This window comes from Xenia sp. Carnegie-2017, unplaced genomic scaffold (genome assembly GCF_021976095.1).
Source record: "Xenia sp. Carnegie-2017 unplaced genomic scaffold, XeniaSp_v1 HiC_scaffold_23, whole genome shotgun sequence".
In the NCBI taxonomy this organism is placed as follows: domain Eukaryota; kingdom Metazoa; phylum Cnidaria; class Anthozoa; order Malacalcyonacea; family Xeniidae; genus Xenia; species Xenia sp. Carnegie-2017.
Window position 1 is genome coordinate 11,781,272 of NW_025813486.1, and position 9,769 is coordinate 11,791,040.

Genomic DNA, 9,769 nt, shown 5'->3' on the forward strand with positions numbered 1-9,769 from the left:
CCAAGGATGTATATCCCATTTCTTCCCATAAAATTCTCATTATTTCCATATAACCCGGTCCTTGCTTTCGGTTTTTCTGACAATTTCGTTTTTCTATGGCTCTTTCTCGACATGATAAGAGATCTTTTACCATTTCATTTGTCCATTTTATTCTTCTTGATGATATATTCTTTAAACTTTTGGATGACATTTTGCAGTCGCGATAAAATGCTTATAGCCAACTGTCACTGTCACACTGATCATATTTCATTTCATGATTTTCATCGTGATTTCACATGTTTGTGCAGCGTTGTCAAATTATATTTTATTGTGATCTAAACGTAAAAGTCAATATTACCAGGCTTAAAGAGCCATTGGATTTAAGTTATTTGCTTTCGACGTTCTCCCTTCTTTTAAAAAGGTAAATACAAAGCTTTTTTGAATGTATTTTCTTATGAAATTTCTTGTGACACATATTTCAAACGCGGTAAAATGCTTATAGCCAACTGTCACTGTCACACTGATCATATTTCATTTCATGATTTTCATCGTGATTTCACATGTTTGTGCAGCGTTGTCAAATTATATTTTATTGTGATCTAAACGTAAAAGTCAATATTACCAGGCTTAAAGAGCCATTGGATTTAAGTTATTTGCTTTCGACGTTCTCCCTTCTTTTAAAAAGGTAAATACAAAGCTTTTTTGAATGTATTTTCTTATGAAATTTCTTGTGACACATATTTCTCCTCGTGCTTATATTTCATGTAGAAATTTTTGTATTTGTGTTTTACAAATTTTTATACGTTTAAGGTCGGATGGATTCCACGTTGCTTGATAATCTTAAGAAGGCAGGGGTAAAGGACAGTGTAATTTCTATTCTTGAAGATGAAGAGGTATGTGTATAAAATTAAATTTAGCACGAGTGCATGAATTTTGCGTGTTGACGTTGTGACTAGACGACTTTTGTTGCTTTTGTTAACACTGCTTGGTAAATATGGACTCCATACCGAAAAAACAATACTTGAATTTAGTAGGGAAAATTATTGAGGGAAATAAAATGTAAAGATAAGAAATGACTAAGTAATCTAAGACGTCAAGCATTATGAGTGAAAGTTCAACTGCTGTGGTTCCAAACTACATTAGACTATGAAGTAAAAATACCAAATCATTATTATTGCAGCATGCTAAGTTGATGTTCGAATAAATTACTTCATTTTTTTTACTCCGGTCCGCGGAATCCTGGCAAATGTTAAAGCCAATAAATTAAGCTGTTTTAGTAATTTAAAAAAGATATTTGGAAAACGTTTTTAACAAAGGATTTGAATACTCCCGGGTTCAAACCATTTACTTTAAAGGATTTGAATGATAGTTTGAAACTCGGAAAGCGAGTTTTACTATGCCGACGAGCTTGGAAATATCGTGGAAAATGCTAGCGAAAATATAGCAGAAAACGTAAACATGGATGAAAGGGACGAAAGTTTTACGCATGAAATTCAAGATTACATTATGGCACAACTGCCATAACCGCTTGACAAAAAATAAATACGTTATTTACCGTTTATATTTCGGTCCGAATAGAAAAATAGTTCCTCTCGACATAAAAAACGGCCTTTGGCCTCTGGCCGTTTGGGACATCTGGAAAACATTTTTACATTTATTTTACGCGCGTTCTGATTGGTCAAAGCCCAATCCAAACATCAAATGGCTGTTCTTTTTTCGCTTGAATGGACCTCCCCAAAGTCTCGGTCAGTACAAGCGAAAAAACAACTCGACCAGTATCCTCCTGTACGAACCTCTCGCTCAGTCATTAACATATATATACCTTTTTAATTTAATTTTGATTTTTTATACTTGAATAGTTTGATTCAGCTGGTATTTTAAACAATACATCTGTTGAGCTGTTGAAGGCATGTGGCATAAAAGGAGGGCAAGTTATACGAATCAAAAATGCATTGGCAACGATTAACAACTTGGACAAATTTCTACCATTAAGAAATGTTCCATCCACCATTGAACCATCCACCCAGAAGATCGCTTTATCCACTAGTCATTCCTTTGCCATAAATGACAATGTCAGCAATTCTTCAGCGTCAATTGAAGAAGCTCATTTGTCAACAGGCACACCGTCACCTACAACATCCAGTACACCTCGACATACCATAGCATCTGAAAAGAGTGATCAACCTTCACCAAGCTTTGTACTTGTGGAAGAAAGAAAACCGAACAAGAACTGGATAAAAGATTTTAAACTTCCTATTTCTGTATGTTAAATAATATACCTCATAATAGGTCACATTCTGATGTTAAAATTTATCTTTTGTATTTTACAGTTTTCTCCAAGAGTGCATGAAGCACTGCAAGCAGGAAAACTTAATGGAAACCTTAGGGATGAGTTTACTAGGGACATTTGTTCTTCTATTAAAGCTCATACAATGTTTCCATTCAGAAAAGAAAAACAAAGAGTGGCGTCCATGATTGTAGAAAAATATACTTTTCTTGTCGATTCTCTTGGAGCTGGTACAGTAAGTCATATTCATATTATTTAATGCATAAGATAATCTTTAGAAGAAATCCTATAGCTTTTCTCGCTATCTCTTATAATGTACAGCATGAACTTTTTTCGTTACAGAGGTCATGGTTGAAAGCAATCACTAATCGATTCAAAAACATGCGTAGAAAGAAGACAAATTCAACAACAAGATCTGTTTGTGTGTCTCAAACTACACAAAAGCAGCCAGAAGCAAAAATGAAAAGACGTAAGCTGTATGATGTTTAAGATATGGATAATGGTGAGACTGCAGAAACGTGCGAAGAACATAAAAAAGCCATGGTAACCGAGATGACGAAAACAAACAAAAGATATAGACTAATTAAAGAGCTCATGGAGTTGACCTACCCCTACCGGCGCCAACAATTTATAAATGAACCAAAAGTGTTGAATGAGCTACTGACTGAGTATCCAGCTCTTCAGTTTGTTTCAGAGGTAAGAATAAATATTTTTTGAACAGAACTATTGCATAGAACTATCCTAAAAATCATGGGGGCAGCTAATTTTACCAGTTGTAGTTGACATCTTTTGCAGTAAACTTGCTTTTTTTTGTAACTTGTATTTTTGCAACTGGAATAGGTAAAAGCAGAATTTGGTCGAATTTTGGCAGACCAAAATGCAGCCAGCAACATGGTTATCCATTACAATAATATGGTTCAAAATGTAATGAGATGGGCAGGCAATAGTGACAACAAACACATAAAAATGTTGATGTCAGAAATGGAGGCCATGCTGTTGCAAAAACCTAATAAGGAAGCTGGTATGTGTATTCAATGAAGTCTGACCATTTACAGAGTTCCAGCGTTGGATTTATGGGAGGGGTGCACAGGGGTACTTCTCTAAGCTCTCGCCAACAGCGTGGTGCATAGAGGGATAAAAATGGCATTTTTCATGACTTTTGAGTTTTAATTAACGCTGAACATTTATTATTATTATATATAAAATATTTAGCAAATTTATTTGTTTCTAGCATTCGGATTTTAGTTGCTCACAAAACCAAGCCCCCCCTAAAAACTCTATGCTTGATCCACATCTGTAGAGTTTCATCTTAAAGCATGAGCACTTAAATCTACAATGGAAAAATGCGTATACTGTAAATATTAATCAGTTGGTTGTATATTTTGCAGATATAAGGAAAGCAGTTACAGCATTGATTATTCAGGTTGTGTTGAATGAAAAATCCACGGCAAATTGCTTAGTTTTCAAGATCTGCTGCGTAAGTAATAGATACCGAAATTATATAAAAACTGCATGGATAAAATTTTATGTATGCTTTAATAAAAATACAATTATATTACTGTCATGACATGACAATATTGTGTCTCACTTTCAATGACCTAATAATTCTAATTGTGTTTATGTTTATGCTGTTGTTTAGGAAGATGACTCTTTTGATGATGAAATAGCAAACACCACCTACCCACGACTAATTGGATCGGGAGAATTAGGGAGTCTGGACCCCCTTGTAATTGCTACAGAATGGCAAATTTTTTTAAATCTGTCAAAAAAGAATATAGAAATATTATTGTCTATAGTACTACTTCTAGGTACATTTTACCTACTTAATATGGAGTATACACCAAAGGCCTGTAACATTTATGCCCTTTTGGAAGTAGTTTTGATGGGTAAGCCCGCAAATGCAAAGAAAAGGGTTTCAGTTCAAAAGTTTGTGAAAAGTTTGGGGCTTTAGAGATTATAATATAATAGTATTTCTAAGATGTTTTATATATTTAGTTATATACATATACATTTAACTTTACTTGTTTCATATATTGACTTGTTTATAGTATGTTTTATGTTTTTTATATATTTATATGTGTAAATACATGCATATAAATCATTTGATTTTTTTAAATATATTTAATGCTCAGCATTTTTTTGTCGCGTGTTTAACTGGCCTTACAAAAAACAATAAGAAAAGGGGTTACAAAATAACTCCGAATTTAAGTGTCATTTTGACACCGGACGTTAAGGGCTAAATTAGCACTTTAACAAGTGCTATAATAACACCAAGAATAGGCGCTATTTTAGCACCAAACTCGGTGTTAATTTAACACCAGTAAGAAAATAACACCCGAAATGGTGTTATTCTGTACCTTTTAATTTAACACGACTTTTTAGTGTTAAATTAACACCTTAAAATTTACAGTGCAACCTCATTCAACCAATGGAAAAACTCATCATCTGTGATCCAGTAGTTCAAATCTATCAAACACAAAAAAAACGTTACCTTCATATCCTTCGACATCGTAGACTTTTATCCATCCAGTAATTAAGACCTACTAAACAAAGCACTGGATTTTGCTTCAACCTAATAAAACATCACAAACACCGAAATAAACATCATTATACACGCTAAGAATTCATTCCTTATACACAACCAACAACCCTGGCAAAAGAAATATAACTCAACATTCGACGTCACAATGGGTAGCTTCGACGGAGCTGAGACATGCGAACTTGTTGGAAGCTACCTCCTTTCTCAACTACAAAACATCACAACAGACATAGGACTTTATCGAGACGACGGACTTGCCATTTCAAACACCACACCACGAGAAACAAAGAACATCAAAAAGGAAATATGCCGGATATTCAACAACAATGGACTACGCATAAATATCGAAGGAAACAAAAAAATCATCGACTTCCTTGACATTACCTTCAATCTTAACAATTTTTCATATTGACCTCACACAAAACCCAACACTTCTCTGCAATACGTCCACAGCGAAAGCAACCATCCACCAACCATAACGAAGAACATACCCGCCGCCATCAACAAACGTCTATCATTCCTATCATCCGACAAAGCATCATTTGACCAAATAACTGCCCCATACCAAAAAGCACTCGACGAAAACGGATACCGATACACACTAAAATTCGACTCAGACGCTACTACCAAACGGAAAAACAGACTTCGACAAAATATACTTTGGTACAACCCTCCATTTACCAAAAACGTCTACACGAACCTTTGCCACAAATTCCTTTCATTAATCGACAAACACTTCCCCATTGACCATAAACCCAGAAAAATATTCAACCGTAACACCAATAAACTCAGCTACAGCTGCATGAACAATATCGAGCAAATAATCAACAACCATAACAAACATATACTGAGAACGTCACACAAAACTAACGACAACACCGCAAACAAAAAGACATATACAAAAACATGCAACTGCCGACAAAAACAAAACTGCCTACTTAACGGAAACTGCCTACAGTCATCCGTTGTTTACCAAGCTACTGTAAAACGTAAAGACAATAACACCACTGAGACGTACATTGGACTTACAGAAAACGAATTTAAGACTAGACATGGAAATCACACTGACTCTTTCCGCCACAAAAAACTACGAAACTCGACCGAGCTCAGTAAGCACATTTGGACCCTTAAAGACAGCAATATTGACCACGAAATCTCATGGAACATCATCGCACACAGCAAACCATACAACAGCCCCAGTAAAAGATGCAACCTTTGCCTCAAAGAAAAATTCTTCATCCTCTACCAACCATCCAAATCATCCCTTAATAAACGCAACGAACTTGTTTCCTCTTGTCGCCATAGATGCAAAACACTCCTATGTAATTTGTAACCATACAGCTTATTTAATAATCTAACTTCCGTCATCTTGCATTTAAGCTTTAAGAATTTAAGTATTTTGTTCATTAAATCCCCTGAAGAGTGAGCAATCACGAAACAGGCTTGTCGGGATGAATCTGTAGTTTTGTGATTTTTCTCAACCCCACTACACATATTTACGCTCTGCTCTCGGGCATCGAGCACTGTTTTATACGGAAAATCATCAAATATAAACTTCTTATATATACATATATATATTAACAAAAATGGGTAATACTATGATAAATCTTTCAGTTGAAAGCCGAAACATGGCATGTAATATATTTCATTTATTACTATTAAACTATGCATTGTGGGAATGCATCTCTCACTGATGCACTTGTGAACAGTGATTTCACATCAAAAGACACTTGTACATAATTGTCACAATGTTTAAAAGATGAATTTATTTGTTTTACTATCATCTTCTATATATTTTTGCCATTGAAATTTTCAGCACAAAGCATGGTAGCTGTGAGATTCCCGCGTAACTAAAATCTCTTGCATTGTTGAGTTATATCAACAAGTTATTTTTTAACATTCTACCAATCAGCGCCCGTTTTTTACGAGGTAATTTATAGTACGTGTTATGAAATAAACTTTCAACGACACAGGCGCAGATTGGTTGAATGTTCGAAAAAAGTGTTGATGCAAATTTTTCATGCACAAGACTTCACTCTCGCAAAAATCTCGCGGGTTACGTAGTTTTCGCGGGAAATCCCAATGGCGAAATTATACTATTAAAAACGATGAATTTACCATTTTAATGTTGGTTTTAAAAGGTTATTTGGCAAACAAAACAGAAAACATAATTACATCTTTCTGTTTAGTAATGCAGAAAGATCACAAAAGATTTGGGAAAACTCAAAATTGCTTGGAAGTACTTGCACTTTGTGCTCGTGCTTGCCACGTAGTTTCTCATTTCTCACAAAATTTCTTGCGCGTTTCTAGAATAGCTATAACTCTATAGAAACTCGAGTGATGTTTTCTATTTCTTAATTATAATAGGCAACTTATTAGGCTACTTAGCTTTAAACAATTCTCATGAAATTTGGAGTATAATTTAGAAAACAAATGAAGAGTAATTAAAGAAAGATATATGCCTTGAAAAATTTGCTATTTTTGTCGGGTCAATGTTCATTTCACCTAAAAAAATTGGCCATCAGATTTCTGCATTAAGTGCTTTTAACTTGATCTATGTACAATTTTCTTGTAAGAACGAGCAATTTTTTCTATACTTTTATAGAGCGCTTACGATCACATTAACCATTTTGATGTAGAAGAAATCAAGGTAAAAATGCCTTACATTTAGGAAGTATGGACATGTAAAGATGTGAGACCATTTAACAGTTTGATAAGAAGCAGAACCTAATTTAGATTCCATTTTTCTGCGTCTATTGTGAAAATTTTATTTAAAAAAATACGATTGATTTGGTGTTTTTAGTTGTGCGATATTGATGTACTAGCCCTAACCTTATCCTAAGTTCTAACCTTTTTCTTCCCAATTTTTTTGGACCTATGAGTTTTGGATTGCTTCATTGATGCTGTTCTATGGCAACGCTGAGAGAAAAAGGATTAAAAGACTGACTCCATGTCAAAATCTTTAGTTATTTTTAGTCAAAGAAATGTTGGCCAAAATTTTGCTGAAACCGCCCGTTTCGCTCATTCTAAATGGGTATTACTCAGAGTTCTAAATTTTAGAATGCGGAAGATAGCCAATTTACATTGCTTTCTGTGCAATCTAAAGGCTATGGTTGACTCTCCTAACCTCAATATCTCTGGACGCTGTTAGTGTGAGACAGACAGAAAATGGCGCTTTGTAGGAGCGGCAATCGCAGGGTAAAACCATACTCTTTGACTATGAAGACATACTCTGCGGCTGGGAAACTTAGTAGGAAAAATATTTCTCTCTCTCCTAATGTTGTTCTTCCAGTTGGTACGATCGATACATTTGAAGGCTTTCAAGAAAACCTTAAAGAAGGTACAAATAATTTACGTGGAATTGGATCTCGATATGAAAGGAGGAGAGTGAATGAAAGCGAATCCTGGAAGTGTTGCAAGATAATTTAGTAAAGTCGTACATCGAAAATTGTGCCATGTTACCAGGACAACTCTGCGTAAAATGTGTAGAAGATGGGATACCAGCAACAAAAGCAGAAATTAGATGTCGTGATTGCGGTCAAGGACAGCTCCACTGTTTTTGAGTGTGCGGAATCCCTTCATCGAACAGGAAATGTTTTCCATTTGGTTGAAGTATGGAAGGTAAGTTTAATTCTTTCTGGCGGCACAGATGAATCCCTATAAAATTTGCCTGCCAGCAAAACATAAACAAGTTAAGTCGTCTATTAGAAGGCAATTATAGGTGATTATTTCCAAAAGTCAATTCTTCAGATGAAATATTTTTGCTCTTTACATTTGGAATTTGGCTAGTTAAGCTCTAGTATTCATCAAATGCTGGCAATTTTTTACAACCATGTCTTAACTCTAAAGTAACTTAATCTGTAGTATTTTGTTAAAACTATCAATCATTTTCAAGAAGGATATGCTGCTATATGCTGTGCATGGTGCCTTATGTAATGTATACATGTTCTGATGCTTAAATAACTACTCTTTAGACTGATTGTGAAATGTTTGTTCCATTAATTTTTGGTGGTATATTACGTGACAGTCAGCATGCTAACTGCTCTTCAACACGATCACGTACTATAATATGTGTGGATAGAAAAGGTACAGTATGGCAACAATGACAGTTATTTTGACTTTGACTACATGTAAATTTGTATATGTTAGTAATACTGTTAAGTATTAGCTTCATTTAGGCCAATAATTTCTATTTTAATTATTTGCATATCAATTAATCCAATATTTAATCTCATACAAAATTTAGGTTGGCAGCATTTAAAAATTGTTGAATTCTTTCAGTGTATTAAGGATGCTGAAAAACTAATTAAACTCCAGCTGTTTCCAGGCTCATCTTGTAAACCCAAAATTGCATTTCACTTTGACTTCATGGATTTTGCTGAAAAATTCTTGCTCGAGAGCCATGTATCCTTGCACAAATTTTGCAGCACTGTTGAAATTGAATATCCTGAAATGCTACCTATAACCAGGACAAGCAGACAATTTCAAATAATACAAAATAAAGCAAATTCCGAAGAGGGACATCTCGTTTTCTTGATATTCAAGATATTACAAGAGTTTGAAACAAAATAATGTGTAATATTTCGTCTTTATTCCAAAGACATCATCAGACTTATGGTTTACAATGCAGGCTGCGAAACTTTTATATATTTACAAGCGGAAATGGCAGTTATGTAATTAGAGAACTATAAGACTAAAATATACTAACATTAAAATAGAGATAGTTTCTTACAAGCTTTAAGACCACTATTAAGTTGTGGCATATCGCGTTTTATCAAAGTGCTTCTAAGATGAGAAGTTGATTAGGATTATTATTTTACAGTGATATAATATTTTGGTGTTACTAGGAATCAAGTGACAAGGATTGAGTGGCACGTGTGTGAGATCGAGGTCGGAATCAGCGTCAGGAAGTGAGAAAAGGTGTGAGATGTAGTTGGCGTCTGGACAAATGAGTAAATGTTGTG

The 9,769-nt window shown here is 34.6% G+C and overlaps 1 protein-coding gene across 1 annotated transcript; it reads left to right on the forward strand.

Moving 5' to 3' along the window:
* The first annotated feature begins 794 nt into the window (after positions 1 to 794).
* On the forward strand, positions 795 to 2,755 carry LOC124449120. The gene is made up of 4 exons (XM_047000067.1): positions 795 to 872; positions 1,839 to 2,240; positions 2,310 to 2,501; positions 2,609 to 2,755. Exons 1-4 carry the CDS (start codon positions 795 to 797, stop codon positions 2,753 to 2,755), a joined length of 819 nt encoding a protein of 272 aa, XP_046856023.1.
* The last annotated feature ends 7,014 nt before the right edge of the window (positions 2,756 to 9,769 follow it).

What these genes read in the sequence shown, in the direction of transcription:
- LOC124449120 (XM_047000067.1), top strand. Translation starts at nt 795, where the DNA reads ATGGATTCCACGTTGCTTGATAATCTTAAGAAGGCAGGGGTAAAGGAC. An exon ending in CTATTCTTGAAGATGAAGAG is followed by an intron (nt 873 to 1,838) that starts GTATGTGTATAA and finishes ATACTTGAATAG; the next exon opens with TTTGATTCAGCTGGTATTTT. An exon ending in ATTCTCTTGGAGCTGGTACA is followed by an intron (nt 2,502 to 2,608) that starts GTAAGTCATATT and finishes TTTTCGTTACAG; the next exon opens with AGGTCATGGTTGAAAGCAAT.